Raw genomic sequence first — 26298 nt, 5'->3', positions numbered from 1 at the left:
TGGTATTTTGTGTAGCCAAAGCAATATCGTAATTGATATGAGGGGGATTATGTTACAAGAAACTGACAGTGCCGCTCCACGGCCCTGGATCTCCAACTTGACGGAACTCAACACCTTCGCCAAAGTAACCCGCATTCTTCCATGTGTCCATCATCGCACTATCATATGGCCCATGGGCGTCCCCTCCATCTCTAGCGTCTGACCACCGATATTCCCACATGGATGGACCTTGCTCAGTCACTCCGTTCGCGGGAGGGTCAACCCAGTCCTCGCCTATGTCGTTGCGGTACTGCCGTGTGAGCTTTTCGCGCTCTGTGTCATAGATATCTATTTGACCGCGGCCCATCAAGATATCGGCGGCCCCAGTAATAGCGTCGATTGCTTTCTTCCGGGCAACCTCGCTAGGGTCCTCATCTGTCATCTCGACATCCTTGAGAGCGTTCTTCTTGTTCTTCTTGTTTTGCCACTTGGGCTTTCGGCGAAGGCCCTTACCTAGTCGGGCCAGTGCCTCGAGTATGGTTTCGCCGCGTTCGAGGTGGGTGATGATCGTCCTCAGGACATCCGCTGTCAAAATGCTGTCGTCCATTCGGTCCTTCTCTTTGCGCTCTGCGTCACGTTGCTCGGCAGCCTCCTTGGCCTTCTTGATATCCTTCTTAGAAACACCCTCCAACCACGAGTCGTAGGCCGCGTCGGGGTCTATTGCTTTCCGGACATAGTTGCCTTGGTCATCGAATCGACCTTCCTCTTGTTCTGTTCGCATGTTGAAGGCATCTAGGAGAGGTGCGTGCTTTTTCTTTCCACCCGCGCCAAGTTCCTCGTCCACCACTTCGTCGACTCGTGCGCGTTCCTCTTCCCCAACTTCACTATCACTTCCATCTTCCTCTTCGTCAATTTGGGCTACACCCTTGCTCAGATCGATATGAAGCGCTCCTCCGCCTTTTGAAGAAGTAACTTGGCCCTCGATCTCGTCGTCTCGTAGGAAGCGGACAGACTTTTTGTTTTTGTTTATTATCTCGTCGCCGTCGACTTCCTCTTCGCCGAAGTCTTCTTGTAACTCGGCAAACATATCCTCATCATCCGCGTCTTCCTTGGCTTGTTTGCGCTTAGATTTCTCTTCTGTGTGTGCAGAAAATCCCTCGTTCTCGCTGTCGGAATCGTAACCCTCGAGATTGACCGCCTTGCGTCTTACTCTCTGGCCACGCCTGCCAATCTCGTCGGCGTCCAGTACTGCATCTTGGTCGGGCGCATCGGCTGCAAGAGCTGAGGGGTTGCGAAGGTCGAAGCGGGGCTTCTTGTGTTCTGAGGAATCCTCGCCGCCGTCATTGTAGCTGGTACTAGCGAAATCTTCGCCTGTGCGCTTGGGTCGTGGCAATGAGCTCGACATGGCGCTTTGGTTGGGAACTTAGGGTGAAAATAAACGAGAAAGATAATGTTGCGCAAAATTGAAGGTTAAACCGCCTCAGAGAGAGCTGATTTCCTCGTCCGGGGTCGGAGCGGAAAATCATGGCGGAGCGAACTGCGTCACCGATGGCGATCCAGAGAGCGGCATTGTACCTCAAATAAACCCGGGTCTCACTCACACTTCTTCCTATTTACCCATCTTTATTCCTTTAAACTCAAACAGTTTGATATGGTGAGTCAACTTGAACTCTCTATTCGTCTCTCAATCTTCTCTCAATCTTCGCTTTCGTAACTAACAGCTCTAGTACCGACCCGGTTACTGGCCGAACGACCCCATGGACGGAGTCCTAGGTGCCGGCATGCCTCGCCCCGGTGCTGCATCCCGTCGCTTCGATGAATACTATCGCTGCTATCCAGTGGCGATGCTTCCTGGTCCTGAAAGAGAGAATGTGAACCATGGTGGCAAGGTTATCATGCCTCCCAGCGCATTGGACAAGCTTACTCGACTTCACATTACCTATCCGATGTTGTTCGAGCTTCACAATGGTGCTAAGGAGAGGATGACACATGCGGGTGTCCTCGAGTTCATTGCTGAAGAAGGAAAAATCTATTTGCCATTCTGGGTGAGTAAGACAGATTCGAATGTGTTGTGATTGTGCTAAGACGCGGTTCTCTACAGCTGATGCAAACATTACTACTTGAACCTGGCGACCTTCTTCAAATCAAATCGACAGACCTCCCTCCCGGCCAGTTCATCAAGCTCCAAGCACAGTCAACATCCTTCCTCGACATCAGTGACCCCAAAGCTGTGCTAGAAAACGCCTTCCGGAATTTCTCATGCCTTTCCAAAGGCGACGTCTTCACTTTTTCATATAACGATCAAGTATATGAGATGGCAGTGCTGGAGACAAAGCCCTCTGGTACTAAGAATGCTGTGTCTGTTCTAGAGACCGACTTGGAGGTTGATTTCGCCGCTCCGGTTGGATTCGAAGAACCACAGCGGGCAAGCGGGACCAGCACGCCGGGTAGTGTCATTAGCGGTGGAAAGCTTCCAGCTGGTGGGCTGTTGCACCCCCATGGCACCATGGCACAATCGATCAACTACCCCGCCATTGCCCCCGATGCCACCGATGCTGCCACAGGTGCCCGTGCAGCATCATCGAACTTTTTGTCCGGAGGACAGCGTCTGAATGCCAAAAAGGGCAGCAAGGCCCCGACTCCCAATCCTTCCACTCCTACTCCAGGTGCCTCAAATTCCTCGCATCCACCTCCAACCCGCAGAACCAACGGCCCTCAACCACTTCGGCTCCCGCCTAATCAGCTCTTCTTTGGTTATGCAATCAAACCTGTCAAGCCCCGTGATGAGAATGGTCTAGTTGTACCAGATGACCAGCCAAAGTTCCAAGGAATCGGACAAACTTTGCGTGGGAAGCGAAAGGACCTGTCCGACTCTGCCACCCCCTCGGGAAGTGAGGCTGAAGGCCAGAAGAGCAAGGAAAACACTAAAAAGTCCGACGGTGGTGGTCGAACTTTGGGGAAGCGCTAATGTCTGCAACGATCTATTTAAACCTACGCTTTCATGATTCTCCTGGGCTTTTAGATAGAGCAAGGTTCAACATGGCGTTTGGGGAGTTGTTTACTTTCACTTAAATCCATAAAAGGCCTTGCAATAAACCTCATTATCTCCTTATTTCTCGTAGGTCGTTCCATTATCTGCGTTCTAACCTTGGTTTTCAAGCCTGTGGTATTCTTTTGCACTCCTTTTGACACCAAATCTGGGGATGTCGGGGACTTTTACAACATTCCGAGTGTTGAGAATTTTCTCTTGTTCTTCCAAAGGATCAAACATCTCTTCTGGATATCCCTGCACATGAATTTAACTAGCAGATAAGTCATCCTGGTGCCATCCTGGTGCTCAGAAACTGTGTCTTATAGTTCGGCTACTAGTGCACACGACTCTTGGCAAGCCGAGGATCGCCGTCCACAGGTCAAAAACTAGACTACGCTATCGATCTCACACCAGATACTCGGCGTTGCATCATGGCCACAATAGTTGGAGACCCTTTGGGAGCATTTATCAGACTGGCCCCCTCAGTCTATCTCCAAGACCCGCCCAACCCAAGCGAGAAGACGGATCTGCCAGTGATATTCATTGCTTTTTGGATGAATGCACCCCCGCGCGCCTTAGCCAAATATGTGATTGAGTACAGACGGCTAGTACCATCAGCGCGAATTATATTCGTCAGAAGCTCATCAAGTGACTTCATCTGGCGCCTCGGGGCCCAGACCCGGAGAGCCCGCGTCGCCCCAGCTGTGGAAGCAATGCGCGGTCTAGTGACCCCTGAAAATCCAGTATTTGTGCACTTTTTCTCGAATGGAGGCATGTCGAGCACGACACACCTATTACAAGCATGGAAGAATGCAACAAGTACTCCATTGCCCATATCGGCAATGATCCTAGATAGCGCACCGGGCAGTCCCAGCCTACGAGCAGGACTCAAGGCTTTCTCCTTTGCACTGCCGCAGATGTGGATCTTGCGGCTACTTGGCAAAAGCTTGCTTATTGCTTTCTTGGTTCTCTTCAAGTTGATCCATTCCCTTGCCGTGTTTCCGGATCCTATCTCCCTTGCCCGGGAGCTCGTCAATGATACCTCTTTGGTGCGCGCGGCTAACCCGGACGGGACTCTCCGTCGATGCTATATCTACTCGGACACGGATGATTTGGTGGACTGGCGTGATGTGGAATCCCATGCGGTAGATACCGAGGCTAAGGGTTGGGCGGTTCGCCGGGAAGTGTTCAAGAGCTCCCCTCACGTTGGGCATATGAGAGCTGAGCCCGATCGGTATTGGGGCATTATCAGAGAGTACTTGGGAGCTTTGGTGTTAGTGTGATTTATCAACTCCAGTTCTCTTTGCTTTTCGGTTTTGTTTTGAAAAGACTAGAGTGCTACATGATACATATCATGCTATGCGACAGCCATGCCGTACGACAGTCATACACATCTACTTACCTCCATACATGAATATATATTTTGGGGGGTCTACAAAATCTTCTTCCCGTAATTATATTGGCGCAAGGACCAGGAATTTACTTCCATCGAACCTCTGAAGATCAGTTGACTTTGTTTTAATCATACAGCAAAGTTTCGCAATTCCATGGTCATAGGGTTGAATCACTATGACTGATACCTCAAGTGCACCTGGGCATATGCCGATTTGTTAGGGCCAAAGTGCTGAAAGGCCCGGAGCCAAGTTCCGCAGCTCCCGTCCAGAGGGCATCAGCCATTGCGATATACCGTAGAATCAAAGACGACGACACCCCTGCATCATTACTCTGGTCCTCATTTTAAGTGTCTCCAGGTAAGCTTATTTCTGTATTTTCCCATTTCGATAGTTATTGTTCACTGATTTTATTTCTGGTGTCGGATATTGTGCAGGCAATTGCAAAATAAGACATCGTTGAAAGTAGGCTTTGGCGCCCTGCATTGGCCCTATGTTATTCTAACCGAGCAGATATAGATCATCTGATCATTATAACACTCTTAGGGACTTCGCTTTGGTATACTGTTCTTGACTAAATGCAACGATGTTCCAACACCAATCTCACGATCCGAGCTTCCTCAAGTCCAAGGCAGGGAAGGACTTCCGCTTCGCTCTTCCGGGATTCAACCGGCCGCTAGACTTTGCTCCGATGGAGAAAAACATCTACGGTGTGGAAAGCCGGAGCATGTTCCCATCTGCCCTGGATGATAGAGACATTCAAGCAGGATTGGTGGAGTAGGTGCAAAGTCCCCAAGATCCCAAAGATGTTCAATGCTGACGATTCTCATAGCCTGCCCGTCTTGACCCTCCGTGAGATGCATATGGTAGAGTTCATGGAGCAACTCACTGATATTCCTGAGTGGTGGAAAAAGGTCAGTTGTTCTCAATACAACTGATACTGAGCATTCCGCTGAAGTCTTTTTCAGGTCTTTGAGCCCGGCACACAAGATGAGTGGAAAAAGGCCGCCCTAAACAGTGGCAAAGACATTACACTCAACATGGCTGAGTGGATCATTGACGAGCTTCAATTCAAAGCCATGGTCTACGAGACCACAGAGGTGGTCGCCCTGTACAACGGCGATGTCACCAAGTCCGATACAAACCTGCCTAGTCCGCTCTTCGAAGAGATGAGATCCCAGTTCGCGGTGCTAGAGTACGACCTGGAACCAATGCAGTTCTTCCATACAGGCGTTCTAAGCCAAGAGCGTGACCTCATTTCCATGGCATTGTACCCGCTGCTTTACGGAAAGACCCGCATTCTCACCGACAGGATCATTGGGCTCGATGACGCCCTCAGGTACATCGGCCAGGGCGAAGTGATCCCAGTTCCCAAAGAGACTGGAATAACCAGAGAAGACATTGCCTGGCGCGTCTTGGCCCGGGCAGATATCAAGGTTCGGCCCTACAGCCGGAAATACCAGGTCCTTCCTTCGGATTGGGAATTCGGCGATGATGGACAATGGCACATAGCCTCATACATCAATAACCTGCACCCGGTCAAACACCGGAACATCTACAAGATCCTGGAGCAGACTTTCAATCGCATCATTTCCCAGTGGAACGCAACTTTGACTCCCCTCAAAGACATGCTCCATTCTCGTGCCCGAATCGAGTATCACAAGGCGGAGTATTACCCAGTCCCAAAGGAAATCGCTGCCCAGACACCTCAGATTCATCCAAAAGAGGCAGAGAGTGAGTTTGAGGAGCGCACGGAGAAATGGAGAATGGAGAACTACCGTGCCATCCAACCCGACGCGGGCAAGTTCATTCCCTGGGCAGTCCCACCCTGGTTGATGGACAAACTGCCTGAGGATTTGCCCAGCGCCGTTCGGATTGAACGAGGCGTCGATCTCAACCGGGACTACAAGGATCGTGGACTGCAGGTGATCACACGTATTCTAGGCATTGATCTAACTCCGGAGAAACCGACTTTTGAGACAGACTGGCATGTTGAGGGAACGATGGTGAGTTTATACCCACCAATAACCCCCCCCAACGGTACTTGATAATAATGAAAATATATAAACCAGAACGAGCACATCTGCGCCGCGGCATTCATACCATACGATCACCTCAATGTAGTCGATCCGACCATGCAATTCCGCAACATGGCAGAATCAGACACCCTCACCGAAATCGAGCACGAGCCAAACGATTTCATCTGGCTGCGGCAAGTCTTCGGCATGCAAAATGGCGAGCCGGCTATCCAATACCCAGGCTCGATTTGCGCCAATGTAGGCCGAGTCGTCATGTACCCGAGCACTGTAGAACACAAGTTCACGCGCTTTGAGCTAAAGGACAAGACTAAGCCTGGACACTCGCGCGCCTTGGTGTTTTTCCTTGTCGATCCTAACCTCCGTATCATCTCCACGGCCAATGTCCCGCCGCAGCGTGTGGATTGGACTAAAGAGATGCCCGGGGACGATGTCAAGGAGGGCTTACAAAAGCTAGCCCTTGATAATATGAAGTCCAAGGGTGATATGCCGATGAGCCTGGAAGAGGCCTTGGAGACGAGGACTAAGGTTTTGGAGGAAATGGAGGAGTTTACTCGCTATCAGCATGTGGCTTTTGAGTCAAATGTTTTGATGCTTTAATTTGAAGTCGTTTCTTTTTCTTCTTTTCCTCCAGCTGTTTTTTGAGGGGGGAGAAGGGGTCTGTAGTTGAAGCTCCAGCTACGTGCTACAGAAAAGCATAATTAGGTAAAGATGATATTAAATCGCCGCGCTATGCCATTCATTCGTAAGACCAAGTATGCACACATGTCCCATTTTAGTTATCCCCAAACTCCAATCGACCCAAAGCCAAGTCCAGAGCTTAACGTCCCATCGTCTCGGGGAACTCATCATCAAGCTTCAGACGAGCCGTGACGTTCATACTCATCAGTTCTTGAATGAGAAGTTTGGCAGCATAGGGGATAACCATCTTCACAACGGAACGAGACGACTTGCAGCCAGGACACCAGTTCAAGTAACCCATGAAACCACACTGTTCGCATACATCCACCTCGTGACGATCAGACGAAATCATCAGACGCTCCAGCAGCAGTTGACTAGTACCGTACGCAATCAAACAATCACGTTCCATCTCACCGAGACGCAGACCTCCGTTACGCGAACGACCCTCGGTAGGCTGGCGGGTAAGAGTAGCAGTGGGACCCTTGGCACGTGAGTGCATCTTGTCTTGAACCATGTGCTTCAGTTTCTGGTAGTAGATGGGACCGGTGAAAACGTAGAAAGGCAGAGCCTCACCGGTGATACCGGAAGTGAGGTAGTCCTTGCCGCCATAGCTGAAACCTTTGTCGATCAGGATCTGAGACATTTCTTCGACGGGGCTACCGCCAAAACAGGTACCGTAGCCGTGTTGGCCGGACAGAACACCTGCTTTACCAGCGACCAACTCCAGCATCTTTCCGACTGTCATTCGAGAGGGGAAACCGTGAGGGTTCATGATAATGTCAGGGTTGATGCCTTGATCCGAGAAAGGCATGTCTGCCTGGTCTGCAATGATTCCAACAACACCTTTCTGTCCGTGGCGGGAAGAGAACTTGTCGCCGACCTCGGGGCGACGGGTCTGTCGGGTCAGGACCTTAATGAGTTGCGTCTCGCCTTCAGTGGCAGATACCAGAACCTTGTCTATGTAGGAAGGATCTGGGAGCTTGTAGTTCATGGATGCCTCAATAACATCTCCACTGCCCATGCTGGCGCCGGTGAATCCCATGGAATTTTGTACCCTGGGCGTGACCTTGTTGATGTAGCTTTCGCCGTTATTGACCATTTCGCCAACTGCAGCCAGGCCATCAGACTCGAGAAGCGCGTGCTTGCGGATTGGAGCACCATTCTCGAACGTTGGTCCTTTGAGGGAATCCTTGGCTCCGTTGGGGTAACTCTTCAGCGTCGTGACGTATTTGCGGAAGACCTGGCAACGTCCAAAGCCACGGTCCACCGATCCCTTGTTCAGGACCAGAGCATCCTCAATATCGTAACCAGAATAACTCATCACGGCAACAGTCGCGTTCTGACCCGCAGGGAGTTGGTCGTACTTTGTCAGCTCAATGGTTCGTGATTTGACCATAGGCTTTTGTGGGTAGACCATGAGGTAAAGAATGGAATCAATTCGTTGGAACTGATTGGAAGCGATAGCGCCAATAGCTTGCTTACCCATGGCACATTGGTAGGTGTTACGGGGGGACTGGTTGTGGTGAGGATAAGGGATCAAACCAGCAACAGCTCCAAGGACCGTGAAGGGTTCAATCTCAAGATGGGTGTGGGTATTTGAGATGTCCTTCTCGTAGATGGCGATGTAGGAGTCGTTCTCCTCGTTCACGTCGAGGTACTCCACCAGGCCCTGCGCAAGGAAGTCATCGAACTCCATTGTTCCATCGCGCAGCTTCTCAAGATGCTGAACGCCGACAAGGGATTTGCCATTCTCCACGACGATAAGCGGTCTGCAGATACGTCCATCATCGGTCGCGACATGAACGGCTCGCTGGTGGTGATTGATGTAAATGCTGACAAACTCCGAAACCCGGCCCATGCGGCGCAGTCTTCGGAAAGCATTGAGGAAGGACTTGGGGCGTCTAGTCAAACCAGTCGGTGTACCGTTGATAGAAATTGTGTAAGCACCCCGCGCATAGAGCTGCTGTCCACCAACACTCGATATGTCCTCGACGCCGAGCATGAATATCAAGTTTCGTACCGGTCCTTCTTCATCGTTGGTCGTGATATGCGTCATGAGGGCCAAGTTCTTGACCAAACCACATGCCTCACCTTCGGGGGTATCTGCAGGGCACAGCATTCCGAACTGGGACGGTTGCAAGGCACGAGGACCACTGACCTTACGGGTCTTTTCGAACTGACTGCTAATACGAGTCATCATACCGAGAGCCGCAATGTAACTCAATCGGCTGAGAACGTGAGTGACACCCGCACGCTCCATGCGGAAACGCTTCAAGGTCCAGTTTCCTGTAGAGATGGCTCGGTTCATACCCTGAGTGATATGATTTCCATGCATAGTAACGATAGTCCAAGCATCGAACTGCTCGGCCCGATTGCGTTTGTTCAGGACTTTGTCGATGTTCATCTTGATATCGAAACAGAATTTCTTGAATAGATCTTCAAATAGAAGGGCCAACATCTGACCCGCCAGCTCCAATCGCTTATTTCCAAGATAATCGCGGTCATCCACCAGGGCCGGGTCACTCTTTGCCATCAAAACGCGACGAGCCATGTGAGCGACGTAGATGGCCTTGGGTCGGAAGTTCATGTCCTTGACCTCGATATGAGAGATAATGACAGACGCAATGGCCTCAACTGCCTCTTGCACGTGAGTCTTGCGATAAGCGGCTTGCTTCCGGTTGATCTTGATACGACAGCCCATCCATTCCAGGGCTTGTTGTTGAGTGTAAACATCGACGTTGATGGCCTCTTCGAAATTTATGGCGAAATCATCTTGATACAGAGCATCGTCACCAGTAACCATTTGCATCATTTCTTTGTCGGTGTGAATGCCCATGGCCTTGAGCAAAATGACGATCGGAATGTCTTCATTGAGCACGTTGTGCTTGACGTAGAGTCTGCCTTTTTTGAGACAATATAACTCTTGGATTTACGCTCGTTTGAGGAACTGTGGATGTTAGTGATGGCAAACCAAAGGGGTTTGACGTGAACATACCTGGTAACCGAGGCCTGGACGATATCTTTCTTTGGGTCGGTTTCGACAATAATTCTGTTCTTGCTCAATTGTTCTTGTACAAGGATGACCTTTTCCGTTCCGTTGACAACAAAGTAACCACCGGGATCAAGAGGACATTCATTGAGGACACTCATCTGAGCAGGCGTTTTATTCGACAGCACACATTTAGAACTGCGGAGCATGATTGGAATTCTTCCGATGGGGACTGCTCGTCGGATGACCCTTTGCCGGCCACGGACATACTCAAAGTCAACGAGAATGGGTGCGGCGTATGTAGTGTCTCGTAGTCTGCACTCTTGCGGCGTGATTGTGGATTCGAAATCAATTCCACCATCACCTTGCTCGTCGGCTCGTCGGGGTGAGGCAACGTAGATGTCGGTGAACTTGATGTAGAAATTGTGGTCCACATCACTTCGAATTGTAGAGCTTGACTCGACAATCTTCTTCATTTGCACCTCCACGAAGTAGTTATAGGAGTCAATGTGCTGTTTCACCAGTCCTTTGACCTTGAGGAACGCCGGTAGCAGATTCCATTTGTCCCTGGCCGTGTCTATCGGGTCTGTGAGGCCCTTATTGTAGTAAAATGGCTCCAAAAGCGCATCGAATGGATCCCTAGCCTTGAAATTCGAAGCTGGTTCAACCTTCCTAGGCTCCGCATGTTGGTGAGGCTCAGCAACAGGGTTGGACTGTGACGGGCGCTTGCTTTTTGTAGAGTCAGTCGCAGATTGATTTCCGGCCTAGTTAAATAGCAGAGCAGTCAGTACAATCTGCAGAAGTATGGGACTTGCAAAAAAAAAAGTTTTGTTACCTCCGAAGGACGCCGGGGTCGACCGGCCGCAGAGGGCTGTGGCCTTTTGCGCGGAGGCATTTTGGCTAGGCAGCTGAGTTACAAGTAGATTGACCAAGAAAGATATCCCAATCAAACTACTAAGTTGTCCAAAGAGAAGCTCGCAAGATGGATTCTCATGGAGGGGAAAGATTTGAGTAATTTGGAGATGGCTTAATAAGCCGCGGGCAGGGCCTCCCACTGCTCCTACTGGAGCTGATAGTTGCCTGAGGCATCAATTGATAACACTCCGATCCATGGATGTCTTTTTTTGTGTCTACTTTTAGATGTCGTTTTCTTCAAAATACTTGGTACTATCTCTGGAGAATAATCATTAGCTATAAATATGCCACCAAGTGTTGGGATGATTGCATAGAGACATACCTGACGTATTACTCTGCGATATATATTGTTTTCATGGTTATATAGAAAGCACATCAGTTAGAAATATACAAAATGTAGTCCTATGATACGGGCTTTATCACCATTGCCGTAGTTCAAATAAATAAACAGGAAACATTGGAAATCACCTTTCCTGGAGATTTACTTATACAATCCACCGGAGGCTTGGGCTTGTCTTGAGCATCATTAACGACAGAAGATTGCGTCCCGGGACCGGCTCCATGACGATCAAAATCAAGAAGACCTCGAGTCGCTGCCGGTGTTGATGAGCGAAAGGAAAGCGATTATCAGTTTGTTAACTATTGAATGGATTCAATGTTGGCATCTACTCTGAGAGTATCGGTAGTGACACACGTAAAATGAATCAAATATGAGCACAAAAACAGCTCTTGAACGAAAATCGAAAAGTAGAATAGGCTAAAAGAAATGGATATTCTCAAATACTCTCGTGATTATTGAATACTTAACACATCCGAATCCGTAGTTAAATCCATATCATTATCAAGTAACCGCACAAGACTGGAGGATCGGACTCATCGGAGCATACTGGTCTAAACTCTGATGTAGTAGAAGTCTTAAAAAAGAATAGACGAAGAAGCAGGTTTGGACCTCACCTCTAAAGTGAACTGGTTTGAAGAATTATTTATATTAGTCTCAACCTTTTAGAACGCGTGGAGCACTCCGCATAGGGTTGGATTTACGAGATCTTGCCAGGTCGTCAAGGATTTGTCCATTGACATGGTAGTACATTTAGTGGGTCTTTGCGCATGCAGGCCAACCCCGGACATTTACGCCTGCACGGACGAATTACTTATCAGGATTAACTTGGTTCTGCTTGAGGGAGACGATCTACAACTCTACAACAGTACTTTGTATAGAGAACAGCAATAGGAAGTAAAAGAAGCGGTCACGTAAAAGATAACGCGGAAGAGCGGGTTTTGACTGTAGATACCAAGCGCAAGGCAATCCGTTCACGGAATAGTAGCATTATTATTAGTAGCCATAGTTGCACTGCTTGTGTGGCATATGATTTATCGAGTGTTGGGAACACTCGGTCCTGCATGTACCATGTAGTATTATTTGATGTCTGTGGCGAAATAGCTTTGACCGCAACTTTGAAATTGCCACCCTTTATTTTCCGGACATAGACTGCACCGCAATATTTCCTTTTGGAAAAAAGAAATCCCCGTTTCTGATCGAATGCATGGATCTATTGGGGAAATGAGCGGTTCAATGTATCGATCATAGTACTTGGAGATGGTATTGATCGCTGCAACATAATCTAGAAAGTATGCAACACCATCCACACGTGGTTGGTGAGACAGGGGTCATCTTTGCCCGATATGTACTCCGTACTCCGTGCAGTATCCTCCGATGAGACAATTCAAACGAAAGTATTAGCAATACTATCGACCAGGGTATGTTCGTTATCAATAGCCCAGGAGGCCTATTGTAGGGCTTTTTGCAGCGGGGGTTGGCTAAGCGGAGGGGGGCGGAGACTACTGTACCTAGGGAGTTTCAGATATTATTTGCCAGTGTACTCCGTAGCTTTGGGAACAGAATCATAGTGCCTTTCTAGTAAGTTCATTTTATGAATGATCTCGCAATGTGATTCGTGTTTTTTTTTTTTTTTTAAAAAAAAAAAAAACAAGAGGCAGCCAGTCAATTCCGGAGGCGTAAGTCAGGCGTTGGGCATGAAAGAAAGTAATTAAAATTGGCTTCAATTTGGGCGTCAATAAGTGGGTTTTGAGTCTCATATGCTTAGAAAGAATATTATTGGTATCACGAATGTGATCATACTGATTATTGGATCTTCCGACCCCAAGTAGCTAGCACACTAGTTCGTGTACAGTTGGGGTTCGATGTACCGATGCACCATCACTTACTCCGTAGTTATTTCCCAAAGATCAGCACAGACCGTAGCGAGTACTCAGCTCCGATCGTAAATTGTAACAATCGGAATTCTAAACCCATAGCAGATGGATAGAGGGGGGAGAAAAGTGGTCCATTGACGATCACTCCGATGTGTGAATAAAAATAAAAATAATAAGGATTGACTGGGGTTCAGAGGATCCCCGCTCTATTGGTATGCTTGTCATTCAGTGGATCAGGGGCTCCAAGCGACGCGGATCAGCGCTGGTGGCACTTACACCGCTTGTCCTGACGTTGAGGGCGAAAGCCCTTATCGTATACAGATTGTATGGGGAAGGTAAATAGGTACAAACATAGAAAATAAAAAGTAGATTTAAAGGTTGGATTCGAGAAATTCCAGAAGTATAAAAGAATGGGGAAATGGAAGAAAAGAATGTAGACCCGTGGAAGCGAGGACAAAGAAAAGAAAAGAACCCATGGGTGAGCAGTTGGCGAACCATTTTTTTCATTGAGCCCCCTATTTTATCTTATTGAATTTCTGATATTGGGAAATACAAGTTGTAATTCCTTCTCTTTACAACATATATATGTATGGAATACTTATCTCCTTTCAACTGTAATTTCAGGATTCAGGTACAGGCGCCTCACCACCCTAGAGGGCGATCCGCTGTCACATCTTCGGGCACTTTGGTCACTTCAGTCTCCACACGATGTTAAGAGGGGCTAAAATGCACCTGCAGCTGCCACGCTCTAGTCGACCAGCGCATTGAAACCAACCCACCCCCTTGCTGGAGTCCTAGCACAATGGTTTCTCTCGTGTATAGCCCAGGTTGTCCCCAGTCCACCATACAATTGACCATTCGTAACATCTACAAGACCCCGCGGGAGCTCTAGCCCATTGACTATCCCCCGGGCTCTTCCCGGGACAAAAGCGCCCAGGTTGTACAGACAACGGAGGCTCTCCAATCAATTGAACCCGATCAATTTCCGAGTAATTGCTGGCCGATCATCTGCTTGGTCGTCAAGTTGTGTCGGTGATATCTAGAGTATAAAAATACATGGGGGAAGATATATATTGTTTTGGCGCCTCACGCGGAGAGAGAGAGAGAGATAGAGAGCGTCGAAGCAACAAATATTTATATATATAAATTCAAGAATACACAACATAAATACATATGTAAAATCAGAAAAGATCAAAAGATCACTTGCCCACTTAACTCTTGGATAAAAAAAAAGGGAAGAAAAAGGAAAAAATAAAAATAAAAATAGTAGAAGCAAATCGCCAACAAAAAAGAGAAAAAAAGACAGAGAGCACAGTCATCTCCTAAAAAGGATCTCCCCGCTCTGATCTGGACTCCCAGCCATTTTCTTCCCCCTCTTCCTCTTCTTCCCTTTCCCTCCCTCTGCAACTCCCTTTTGTACAACAGTTTTTTTTATCGTTCGTTTGGGTCATTGTTAGGTTGTATTTCCCCGTCGCGCGACACGCTCGTTTCGCCCGCGCCTCGATCCCTCGGTGTTCGCTAATCGGAGCGGTAAGAGGAGCTTATCCCACTCTGCAACTCCCTGCTGATCTCCGCACCGTCAGGTACCCACGATATTTCCTGTCAAAATTGCCCATAGATGACTTGCGCAGCTTGAAATCGTATAGCACTTCTCCCATCAACCGGATTTGACTCCTCTCGAGGCGTTCATTGTGTGAGTTAGGCCCTTTTTGCGAGTGCAGATCGTCTCCGCCTGGCACCAACCCCTCAGCCCCTCTCTCGATTTCCCCTTGCTTGAGACGCCGACGACACACACACACACACCGCCAGCCCACCCTTTCCTTCCATTCGGTTATTCCCCGGCGACTGGACGACGTCGCGTCACGCTATCTGGGGCTTGTCATAATTGCTTCCCCGGAAGGCTCCCCTAAACATCCGTTTTTCTTTTCTTTGGGTGTCAACAAATCACTATATTGGCTGACCGGACGTCATTTTTGGTGTTATAGTTGAACAATTCGGCCTGCCCACAATGGCCTTCAAGCACGGGCTGAGTGAACGCCTCGACGAGCTGCGATTCCCATCCCCACGATCCCCGCCCTCGGAGTCTGCGTTCCCTGGGTACACATCTCTTTCCCCGGGTCATTCGAACTTTGGATCCGGGTTCTCATCTCGCCCGGCTGGTGATGTTCGAGCGAATCTGCAGCGTCGGTTTACGACCGATTCGAGCAAGTTCTCGTCATGGAATTATCTGAATCCAAGCTCGGGATCTGGCTCGAGCGCTGGCTCTGGCTCAGGCCAGATGCAAGATCCAGTGGATTTGTTGTCTTCGGTAAGATTGTACTATCTATTTGAGTTAGCGATTATTCCCCCGCATTGCACCCACATACCTGTCTCATTCCCATTGGATATTTGGTAGGCGATGAGTGGAGATGTTCGAATTGGTGTCCTGGTTGTCTAGCCCGGCAAGATTCTTTGAAAATCAAGGATGTCTCTGAAAGTTTCGTCAGCTTCTAGCATACCCTGTGCAGCTTCAAGTTGACGAGGACTGCCGCTATTCATCCATCACTATTCATCCATCACCATTCATCGACCGCCATTCATCATTTTTATCTCTTCTATTCAATATTCAATTGCCCCATTGTTTCTATTTATCATTTCCTTCTCCATTCATCAGTCAAACAAAACTCGTGACGCGATCGATGCGATTGATGCCTATTGGCGCCTCAACTCCGTCCACTTTGAGGCTATTCAGACGTCAAATCGATTCATGCCTGTTAGGCTGCAATCCGTTCTGGGTTGGTATAAAAACCACAGCCTCGCACCTCCCCTTTGCTGCTTCTTTTTTTTTTGCTGCCTCATAATTCCCCCATCTGTCCAAATCTTCGGGTCCGAACAAGTTCGCTGCCTGTGCTACTGGATCTGCTCCATTTGCCGTTAATTTCGCGTTACATTCCCATCACTTTCTTGACATAATATTGCGCGTTCGGTTCGTGTTTCCTCATGCCAGTGATTGTTCTTGTGTTCCTATGAAGATCTGTCTTTTTGGTGTCTTTTCAAGTGTCTTTTCAAACCTCTCTTGTGCAGTTAGTTCTGATCGGTTTTCTCGATTGAGCTGTTTGAGACGTTGCACTTTTTTCTCACTTCGTTCAAACTGATACCTTACCTTTCCCAAACTTTCTCGCTCTTGCTTGAACACCTCAATTCCGGAATTATAACTGACCTCTTCAGCAGTTTGAGAAAAAGAGACAGCACATCGAGTACATGCGTGAACAGAAACGTCGTTTTGAAGAAGATATGAAAATCCTGGATCTTCAGCACGCCCGCGAGAAACTGGAGATGGACCAGCTCGCTCGGGACTTGGCTCAGGCTGGCATCTCTGGCCCAGTTAGTGAGCCAACCACCCCGCCTGAGTACCGTGATACCACTGTCTCGAATGCCTTTGGCCGCCCTGCTCGTTTCTCCACTTCGAGTGTGACCTCTTCTCCCGGCTTTTTCAATGCTTTTGCTCCTTCAACCTTGACCTCGCCCCAGGCTGCTCCCCAGCCCACCCAGCCATCGATTGACCGATTTGCTGGGCACTCTGTCCCTGGTTCACGCCGAAATTCCGAGAAGGACGACTTCCTTGCCGATCCTACTTCTCCCTTCCGATCCGGCCCATCGTGAGCGAACCCCCATTTTTCGAGCTGCGATATCCAGGGCCTAGCTAATGTTTATTTCAGTGCTGCCCATCGATACTCGCTGCCCTCCGGTAACCAGAATGGCCATTCTCATCGGTCTAGCATCTCCGGTTTGAATGGATCACGCCTTGACACCTTTAACGTTCCCAAATATCTTTTCCCCAGTGATGAGGACAAGCCTCACAACCATCTGAGGGAGCTGGAACGCCTGTCAACCCCTGACATCAAGAGTTACATCAAGTTGACCGAGCCTGATGACAAGTTCCCCACCCTATCCCGTCGCGGTGATTCAAACATGGTAAGTTTCTCAACATTGAACACAGTAGCCTGGATCCTAATCATTTGGCTAGTTGTCGGCGAACCCTGATGCCCATGATCTTGCCAACCCTCGTGCCCCAGGCACCGAAAATTATCCCAGCCACAGTCGGCACCGGTCGTCTCACCAGAGCATGCCGCAGAATATTCACAACTTCGGGCGCTTGGACCAGATGGCAAGCCAGAATAACGAGGATCACGGCAACTCTGTTCACACCTCACGCCACGGTGCTCGTCGTTCCATGGGAAGCCAGATCACCTTCCACGATGACCGCCACGAAGAGACAGCAACCCCTGTTTCCTCGAGCCGGCCCAATGCTTTGCAGTCATCATACTCAACTAGCGATTTGCCCACTGTCAAGGGAAATGGAGCTGGCAACGCTATTACTCCCCCCAAGACCCACAATGAGCACATGCATCAGCACAACACAAGCATGGGTCGGATTCCCCCGAGTGGTGTGAATAGCCAGGCCACGACCGAGTTCGATGAGACCGAGTTATATGGCAATCAATCGACTTTGCACGCGAGCGCTCCACCCTTTGGGCCTCAGCTCACTCCGGCTGCATCGACGAACCACGTCCCCAATTCGATTGTTCAAATGGGGTTGCCATTCCAAGTCCCTGCGGTTCCTGCCTTCAATTATGGAATCCAGCCCTATGTCGGCCAAACAACTCCGGTCAACGGTCATATGCAGAACTTTGGAGGAGCTTCTGCCTACAACAATGCCTATCCTGGCTATGCTTCTGGGTTCCGCTTTAATGAACCTGCAACCAGAGGCAGCATGGCTCAGCGTCGCCAGGAGAATGACGTGACCCAGCTTACTCGTTTTGGCAACTATCCCTTGGAGCATTACAAGGGTGAGTTGTACAGCCTGTGTAAGGACCAGCATGGTTGCCGATACTTGCAACGCAAGCTGGAGGAGCGTAACCCGGAGCACGTACAGCTGATTTTCAGTGAGACCTACATGCATGTTATTGAACTTATGACCGGTATGAAACATGTACATCTGCCCTTTAACTCTAGTCTCATTGCTAATCTTTCTCCTTGAACAGATCCATTTGGAAATTATCTTTGCCAGAAGCTACTCGAATTCTCCAACGATGAACAACGCACTGCTTTGATTGACAATGCTGCCCCTGAGTTAGTTAAGATTGCCCTGAACCAGCATGGAACTCGTGCACTGCAGAAGATGATTGAATTCATCTCGACCTCCGAGCAGACCCAAACAGTCATCAATGCGCTTCAGTATCACGTGGTTGATCTGGTGCAGGATCTGAATGGCAACCACGTTATTCAGAAATGCCTTAACCGCCTCACTCCTGAGGATGCCGAGTTCATTTACGAGGCTGTCGGAGGCAATTGTGTTGTTGTTGGTACTCATCGCCATGGATGTTGTGTTCTTCAGCGTTGCATTGATCATGCTTCGGGCCATCAGAGGGCTCGTCTGATTTCGCAGATTACCTCGCACTCGTTCGCTTTGGTCCAGGATCCTTTCGGAAATTATGTTGTGCAATACATTCTGGACCTTGCGGAGCCTAACTTCACCAACCCGCTATGTGCTACCTTTGGAGGCAATATTCCTCAGCTATCCAAGCAAAAGTTCAGCTCCAATGTGATCGAGAAGTGTCTCCGGACTGCTGATAACTACATGAAGCGTGAAATGATTGAGGAATTCCTCAGGGGGAATGAGCTTGAAAAGATGTTGCGTGATTCCTTCGCAAACTATGTTGTTCAGACCGCCATGGACTTCTGTGATCTCGACACTCGCAACCGCATTGTGGAGGCTGTTCGTCCTATTCTTCCGTCTATCCGTCAGACTCCCCATGGTCGTCGTATTGCTGGCAAGATTATGGCTGCGGATACCAACAGCCGTAGCAACGGTAGCAGCGCTACTACCAGTGGCCAGGTCACCCCCAATGAGATGACCATCGCTGCACAGATCCCCAAGAACTTGCTGCAGAAGCCATTTATCTACCATCAGCCTGGTACACAGAGTACTGGTACACAGAGTACTCAGTCTTCGAGCTCATCCGGTGGATACAGCAACCAGACCTATGTTCCTCAATCCTCCCAGAGCTCTGCCTCTAACACCCCTTCGGGACAAAGTGACACCTCGTCTGTTTACACTACGCCCACCCCCCAGCTGTCCGTGAAGCTTGGGCCGCAGCAAATCCAGGACTACTTCTGATTGGGTCTGGGACACCCACATCAGTGATTGTCTTTCACAACCCCAGTGTACCCATAGTGAGACGATGCGACGAAACCCTTTTTTTTTTTTTTTTTTTTTTTTCACGATTTTACGGTTACTTATTACACTGTCATCGAACTGGGCCCACATCAACTGCACATGCTATGATCATTTATCCCATGATTTACCACACTTGCGTTTTACTGCATACACCTTTGAAGCAATGTGCCATGATCACTGCATTTGGCCCATGTTGCATACTGCATACCTTTCATGAAGCGACCCGTGCATGATGCAGACATCGTTGGAACTATGTTCCTCTGCTCCGTTTGTTCCCCAACATCCTGTATTTCTTGTTTTTCCCCTTCCCCTCTGGTTTTCCTCCCCCAATGCCTTGCATGTCTAGGTCTTGAGTGGGCAACCTGGCGATGGTTTTGGATCGTTCCTTAGAACAATCTGGTATTCTATTGCCTTGATTTGAGGACTGGTTCTTCCAGCTTGGGTTGTTTTTGCTTCTTCTTTCTTTTTCTTTTTCTTTTTCTTTCCTTTTTCGCTTCCACATTGTGATTTTCAACTTTTATTTTTACCCCTTCATCGTTGTACTTTTTTGCGCCTTGCTTTTTTCGAACTGCGTTTTGTGTTGTGCCCGTTTTCCCACATTGGTTCATTGTTGCATGCAAGCTGAGCCGAGGATGGACATTACAATGGCTCTGGAGCCTTTGTCTATCGATGACCTTGGTTATTTTCCCGCTAGCTTGCTGCTTGAGGTTATTTGGTCTTTGAACCAGATCTTCGTCATACATGATCCTGCACACACTTTTGCATGTATTTTAGCAATGGAAAGCTGAATTAAGTTTTCATACAATTTTCTCCATTTCCAACACTCGTAGATTTCCAATTTCTCTTTGTTTTCGTAATCCTTTTAGGTTTGTTGCTAAATCTGCCGCGCGACGCGTGATCACGTGCGTGCCAAAGGAGCCGGAAGTTCAGCAAGATGCTGCAACTTGCATTTGACACCATTCAGCCATCAAGTTCCGAATCAAACTGACTGGGCCTCTCATGCTACCAAAAGAGAGTTCCAGCTCATTGAGCACACAATGGCCTTGTCGCGATGTTCAGATGCGGCAGCTAGCCAGTCTGTTAAGTGTGAGTTTACTATGCCGATAACGATTCCTTGCATTTTCGCCAATCATGGAGAAAATTGCTGACCTCCAACGATATTTGAATAGCCTGATGTTCCTAGTCCTTCAACATTGGTCGTCCATGGTATCTCTGCAACCTGCAAATCGACTCTCCTCCGGGCCGTCCTCGCCACCCTCAAAGTGCCACACGCCATTGTCAGGAGCTCGGAATGCATTACGGGACGACATCTCCTGACAAAAATCATATGGAACACATTAGAGGCCCTGGGACAGAAGGAGGAATGGGAGAAATCCGGCAAGGGAAGATGCGAGCACGTCAGTGGTCTTGCAGTCTTGCTTGAGGAGTGCCTGGCAGCGAGGCCCGTTGACAACCAAGGCAAATTCGTGCTGGTGCTGGATGAGATTGACAGGCAAAGAGAGGCGCCGCATACTCTGTTGTCAGCGCTGGCACGGCTAGGCGAGATCGTAAGTTATGGCTTTGGACAACATCTGCCGGGTGTGGAATGTAGCAGCTAACCCGATGATTTGTAGATTCCGTCTCTCTGTGTTGTTCTAGTCCTTAGTTCGACTCCACGGCCATTGTTCCTCCAAAGTGCAGCGGTTCCGCACATCAGCTTCCCTCCCTATACCCGCAAGGAGGCCATCCATATTATTCTCAGCTCGAATGCGCCGCCCGTGGATGGGTTGCCCGATGAAACCTCCTCGCGGGTTTACCCGTACTTTGTATCGACAGTCTACGACTCATTGGTTGGACCGACAGCAGGTTCCATACCGGACTTCCGGTCCATATGTGATAGGTTGTGGCCTCGATTCGTCGCGCCTGTAGTGAATGGCGAAACGCCCCCAGGCGGAAACAACGAGTGGGATTTCTCGCGGCTGCTTGTCAAAAACAGAGCCATTTTCCGACACCAGGGCGAGTCTGCGCTTGTGCACCGCATTGTCCCCGACGAGACTTCTGCCAGTGCGAAACGGGCCCCGCTGGCAAAGACCTTGATGCCTTCGGCTCTTCCTTCTCTGCCATATTTCTCGACCCTGATCCTCACGTCCGCATATCTGGCCTCGCACACGCCACAACGACTGGATACAATCTTCTTCTCCAAATTCTCCTCATCGTCCCTTTCAGCCCGAAACAAGCGTGCCCACCACCGCCGACGTTTGAAGGTCCTCTCCCAAGCCCAGGCAGAAGAGAGACAGGCCGCAAACGACAACCTTTCAACCCCCAAGAAAGGAAAGCGAACCAAAACTCGCATCACGAAATCAACCCTCTCCTCTGCCTTTGCGACCTCCTCGGCTACCACATCCGCCATCGGAGGTGGCGCAGGCATTGCTGGCCCGTCTACAATCCTTACCGCCCGTTCTTTCCCCCTAGAACGTCTCCTTGCTATCTACCATGCGATCGATCCGAACCCTCCAGCAACGCGGCTTCGAGTTGCCGCCGTTGCAGACCGTATCTACGCTGAACTGGCAACGCTGCGACGTCTGCGACTCGTTGTCCCCGCTGCTAGCCATAATGCTATGGCGACTAGTAGTGGGAATACTACTGCTGATGCGGGAGATAAGTGGTGTGTCAATGTTTCCGGTGACTGGGTCGGTGAGCTGGCTAAGGGTATTGGTGTCGAGGTTGGTGAGTGGCTGGCCGGTGGTCTGGACTGATTTGATTTGTCTTGGGGACGATGGAGTACTGTCGGAGCTGACGGAGCTGACTTGGTCCTTGTACTGGCGCTTTGTTCTTGCATTTTGTCAACGGGAGTTCTTGGCTTATTGGCCTTGCATTGGATACTGGTTTTACTTGTGGTTAGGTCAATTATACCCATGTTATCATTTTACTTGATCATTGCCTAGATCCGTAAAGTAGTAAAATGTTTGAAACAGCTTGTAAATTGTGGCATTTGCCACAAGACCCGTAGTCATCGTGTTATCCCTTAAATGGCTGATTCCTACTGTGTGCACAGGGGAGTAGAGCTGTAACATATCTTGAAGATTCGACTTCGCCAACCCTTCAATTCACATACACAATCCATGCTCGCATGCAGAAAATAACAATACAGCATAAATCCACCTGCTGCGTTCGAACGCCAACGCAGAATAACAAACTAGTTCAAGAAAAAGTCGCCAAGAAACACCAAAGACCATGCGCAAAACCATCATACCAGAGAAAATTGAACGAGAAAAAAAAGGAACAAACAGCGCCAAAGTTTCACTGACTCCTACCATGTCCACTGCTCAACTACATCATCCGTGCCGACCAACAAACTCGGTCCATGTGGACCCCGCCAGTCCGGGGTATCATTGCCGTACTCGAATCGCACACAGCTAGGTGGCGAGGAGTATTGATGTCTCGTGAGAGGCGAGGAGACATGCAGTCCGGTTTGGAGAGAGAAGAGCTGGATCTTGCAGTGCTGGGAAGCTAAAGCAAGGTCTGTGTCAGAATCCGATGAACTGGGAATCGGGCTATTCTGATATTCAAGGGAAACATAAACATACGGCTAGCCAGTAGACCGAGCTCGGTGCTCAGGTCGAAGGTTGGGATTGGAAGTGAGGAGAAATCAGGGAAAGTGAGGTAGGGTTTCGAGGCGTCCTGAGGTTTAAGCGCCTTGGGCGCGAAGCGGAGGTCGTACATTCGTAGCTGAGGTAAAATTATTAGTATCCGGGCGTCATATGGCGGAGGGAAAAAAGAATAAAAGAGTGGACAGAGCTACATACCGAGCGAGGTCCCGCTGCCACGAGCCGATACTCGTCCATCTGCTTCATTTCCATCACGGAGTCGTTGTGTTGGAGGCGCGTGGCACTGCCACCACTGCGCAAATCATGGAGGAAGATCTTGGAGTTTTTCTGTCCCGCCGCAATCACGTCCTGTGAAATCCATTCTACTGCATGCACGCTGTGTTGGCTCTGGCGTCGATCGGGGCGTCTTCTGGTGGTAGTGGAAACCGTATTGCCCTTGAATGGCTTCTTCGATAGGCTCCAATGACTACTGGTACCCTCTAGGGTGTGGAGTCCTTCTGAAGTTCCTATGGCGAAGTGTGCGCTTGATCCGGTAGGCTGGGCCGCCGAGCACCAGAAGGACATCGGGTAGTGGGGTCTGATCCGAATTGGATGAGAGACTGGAAAGTATTGTGTAAGCGTTGTGTCTGGCGATAGAGATACATATGGAACCGTACATGTTGGCCAGCGGTAGTTGCCGCCTTCGTCGGGCTCTGGGAGGAGATGAGCCGAAAGGAAGCAGTCACCTTGCGGTCCTTCGTTCATTGTTGCACTAGACCTGTTAGCGGTGAATCTGTCGAATAGCCTTGGATGGAGACATACAGTAGGTATCCCGAGTGGCTTAAAGACATCGATCCTAACTAGAAGGGGTGTTAAACATGCTTTCAGTGGAAGGAAGTGCTGGGATGAATGTGCTCACCCAGTACGGCTCCCTGAATAACACCCGTTCCATAGTGTGATCGTATCTCCACTGTGACTCGTCAATGTCAGGGAAACAGACCCTATTCTCTAGTTAGTAGCCATTGACATCCGACAGCGACAATTCCACCAACGTACGAGACAGAGGATTCATATCCACGAGCCGAACCTTGTCATGCATGTTAGCCACGCATCAGGATAATAAAAGCCAATGAAACTCACTAGCAATCAAAGTCCCAGAACGTGGGTTGCGCAAGGCATGTCGGATGCTGTACGAGTTAGGCCATGGTTCAAAACGATGGAGTTCCTCACGGTGCAGTTGGCTGGCTTGAATGCGAGCCTGCTGTTCTTGCCTGCCACGGGAGGTTGCAACTGCTCCAACCTCTCTTTGGAGATGAACCAAGGGATGCTTCAACGATGCTGACTTTCTGATTGTCTCTTTTTCCTCACGTTGTCTCAATCGTGTCTTGTTTTCTCTTGTCTGTGATTGATTAGCGAATGGGAATAATATACACAGGTCCCTCTTACTGACCGTCAGCTCAGACCGCTTTCGCTTCACGGATTGCTGTGAGTATTGTGCATTTGGAGCTGCCACATGGTTGGCTTGAATCTTGAAGTACTTCTTCTTCTCCGGGTCTATGAGTTGACACGGGAGTTAGTGTGTGTAGCGGGGTAGTTGACCACTGGATTGATAAAAAACAATGGCCAGAAGGCTAGACAGTACGATGCAGCCTTTGTATGTGAGTGGTACACAGGGACACGCGCCTCTTACGTACTGTCATTGCGCACTTCGGCAGAAAGGAAGAAACGCATCAAAACACCACTTACCATAATAGAACCCCGGGATTTCACGATTCATAGTTGCTGATGATGTGCGATGTTGAAAAGGTAAAGATCAGGGAGAATGCACAATCAGCTATGTTCAAGTTATCGAAATGGTTGGTCATGAGACTTTCACTTTTCGAGTGTCTAGCACAAACGAACACCCATATTGGATTCGACCGCAACACAGACAAACATAAAACAAACACAAATATCAGTCTATTTAATTAAACATATGAGATACTGAGATGGGGGAGATCTCAAATCGATTTACATGAACATGCAGTTATGTTATCAGAGAGCTTTGAATCTGACCTCAAAGCTCGGAACCTTGGAAGTGACGTGGGCTTATGTAATATATCAAATTCATGCCTCAGGCCACAATTTTGATACCTGCCCTAAAAACGACGACGGCACTCATTTATACACAGATATCTTTTTCTTTTTGATTTGGGTTTCAGCTTTCCTTTGTCTGATTTCAATTCTGACTTAAAGATATGCATGGCGCTTAATTCAGACGAGTCCAAATTGAAATAATTTTGCCCAATATGAATATCAAACAGTCCAATGTATCATATGAATGATCGCACTTTCCAATTGCACCAGATACCAGATACTGGAAAACCATCAACCCAAGAACCCGAATTACATTCTCCGCCATTGACTGAATGTCAACTGCGACCAACTCAGTTGGATTATGAAAGAATTTTGTTCAAATTTGCCCATCTAGGCCGCGGAGATGAAGTCTTTGACATGACATGTAGACATGTAGGCAACGCCAAACTCATTTGGAGTTCTAAGATCGTTATCGCATCACCGCTTTCACCTTCAGGCTCCGATAAGCTGGTACGCCACCCTCCCCCCTCATGATCTTTACCGCCCTCATTTGATGAGTCCAATCTTTCTGCATCCCTCAAAGCAGCGATGAGTTGACCAGGCAACGCAGCACGAACAGGATGCGGTTGGTCAAGGCAGCGCAACGCGAATATGATAATTCTTTGTGCCGTAGCCTAAGACCTCATTCATTCATAGGCTCCGATGAGCCTATATATATTCCCCCTAAGCGTACCATTGCGGATCTCAATGCCATAGTGTCGATGAATCCCCATAGATGAGGATTATTCACTATAGAACGATGGACGACAGTGTATCCAGAACAAAGCGAAAGCAGGCTTAGGCAGGCGTCTGTAATGAACCATATGATCACTATGGTAGCTGGCGCCTAGTCATCGAGGGTCGCACCCAGACTATACTGAATGGCGCCTAGTCATCGAGGGGTCGCTGACTCGTCGCTCCCTCAACATAAATAGTTCGAGTCGTCCTCGTTCCATTTTTGTTTCCTCGGCGACTCTCACAACACTTCTTCCCCCATCACCATTTGCCATCACAGTTCTTCAAAACATATCATAAACCCACATTTATTCCAGGTGAGTGTGTTGCTGGGTTATCATTGCTTCATCTGTTGAGAGCATATTGTATTTGCCCGAAGGGGCATCATCCCCCCCTGTGCCTTCCGTCCATGTTCCATCCAATTTT

The 26298-nt window shown here is 48.9% G+C and overlaps 9 protein-coding genes across 9 annotated transcripts; 6 read left to right on the top strand and 3 right to left on the bottom strand.

The window, feature by feature from the left end:
* Positions 1-52: 52 nt before the first annotated feature.
* Positions 53-1384, bottom strand: N7516_006368 (GYF domain-containing protein; the record flags this gene model as incomplete). Its single annotated transcript, XM_057219088.1, has 1 exon — positions 53-1384. One exon carries the CDS (start codon positions 1382-1384, stop codon positions 53-55), a length of 1332 nt encoding a protein of 443 aa, XP_057073179.1.
* Positions 1385-1630: 246 nt separating this feature from the next.
* N7516_006367 (polyubiquitin-binding protein UFD1) lies at positions 1631-2947 on the top strand (the record flags this gene model as incomplete). Its single annotated transcript, XM_057219087.1, has 3 exons — positions 1631-1633; positions 1707-2024; positions 2081-2947. The coding sequence occupies 3 exons, from the start codon at positions 1631-1633 to the stop codon at positions 2945-2947; spliced, it is 1188 nt and encodes a 395-aa protein (XP_057073178.1).
* A 494-nt stretch (positions 2948-3441) lies between these two features.
* Positions 3442-4293, top strand: N7516_006366 (TMEM53 family protein; the record flags this gene model as incomplete). Its single annotated transcript, XM_057219086.1, has 1 exon — positions 3442-4293. The coding sequence occupies one exon, from the start codon at positions 3442-3444 to the stop codon at positions 4291-4293; it is 852 nt and encodes a 283-aa protein (XP_057073177.1).
* Positions 4294-4987: 694 nt separating this feature from the next.
* N7516_006365 (DUF4246 domain-containing protein) lies at positions 4988-7037 on the top strand (the record flags this gene model as incomplete). Its single annotated transcript, XM_057219085.1, has 4 exons — positions 4988-5178; positions 5234-5315; positions 5370-6407; positions 6474-7037. The coding sequence occupies 4 exons, from the start codon at positions 4988-4990 to the stop codon at positions 7035-7037; spliced, it is 1875 nt and encodes a 624-aa protein (XP_057073176.1).
* A 220-nt stretch (positions 7038-7257) lies between these two features.
* N7516_006364 (DNA-directed RNA polymerase III core subunit RET1) lies at positions 7258-11002 on the bottom strand (the record flags this gene model as incomplete). Its single annotated transcript, XM_057219084.1, has 3 exons — positions 7258-10019; positions 10052-10871; positions 10943-11002. 3 exons carry the CDS (start codon positions 11000-11002, stop codon positions 7258-7260), a joined length of 3642 nt encoding a protein of 1213 aa, XP_057073175.1.
* Positions 11003-14568: 3566 nt separating this feature from the next.
* N7516_006363 (uncharacterized protein) lies at positions 14569-14933 on the top strand (the record flags this gene model as incomplete). Its single annotated transcript, XM_057219083.1, has 2 exons — positions 14569-14766; positions 14883-14933. Coding segments are annotated over 2 exons (249 nt in total), but the record flags the coding sequence as incomplete, so codon positions are not given.
* Positions 14934-15244: 311 nt separating this feature from the next.
* On the top strand, positions 15245-19396 carry N7516_006362 (uncharacterized protein; the record flags this gene model as incomplete). Its single annotated transcript, XM_057219082.1, has 5 exons — positions 15245-15544; positions 16447-16874; positions 16935-17190; positions 17243-18197; positions 18261-19396. 5 exons carry the CDS (start codon positions 15245-15247, stop codon positions 19394-19396), a joined length of 3075 nt encoding a protein of 1024 aa, XP_057073173.1.
* A 1059-nt stretch (positions 19397-20455) lies between these two features.
* Positions 20456-22191, top strand: N7516_006361 (origin of replication complex subunit 5 family protein; the record flags this gene model as incomplete). The annotated part of the gene is made up of 3 exons (XM_057219081.1): positions 20456-20542; positions 20626-21003; positions 21070-22191. The coding sequence occupies 3 exons, from the start codon at positions 20456-20458 to the stop codon at positions 22189-22191; spliced, it is 1587 nt and encodes a 528-aa protein (XP_057073172.1).
* Positions 22192-22745: 554 nt separating this feature from the next.
* N7516_006360 (uncharacterized protein) lies at positions 22746-24799 on the bottom strand (the record flags this gene model as incomplete). Its single annotated transcript, XM_057219080.1, has 8 exons — positions 22746-22945; positions 23023-23164; positions 23242-23800; positions 23845-23882; positions 23942-24030; positions 24163-24421; positions 24473-24576; positions 24769-24799. The coding sequence occupies 8 exons, from the start codon at positions 24797-24799 to the stop codon at positions 22746-22748; spliced, it is 1422 nt and encodes a 473-aa protein (XP_057073171.1).
* Between the last annotated feature and the right edge of the window lie 1499 nt (positions 24800-26298).

Source organism: Penicillium verrucosum (assembly GCF_028828655.1).
Source record: "Penicillium verrucosum strain IBT 35672 chromosome Unknown utg000002l_segment0_segment0, whole genome shotgun sequence".
In the NCBI taxonomy this organism is placed as follows: domain Eukaryota; kingdom Fungi; phylum Ascomycota; class Eurotiomycetes; order Eurotiales; family Aspergillaceae; genus Penicillium; species Penicillium verrucosum.
This window is presented reverse-complemented; position numbering and strand designations above follow the sequence as displayed.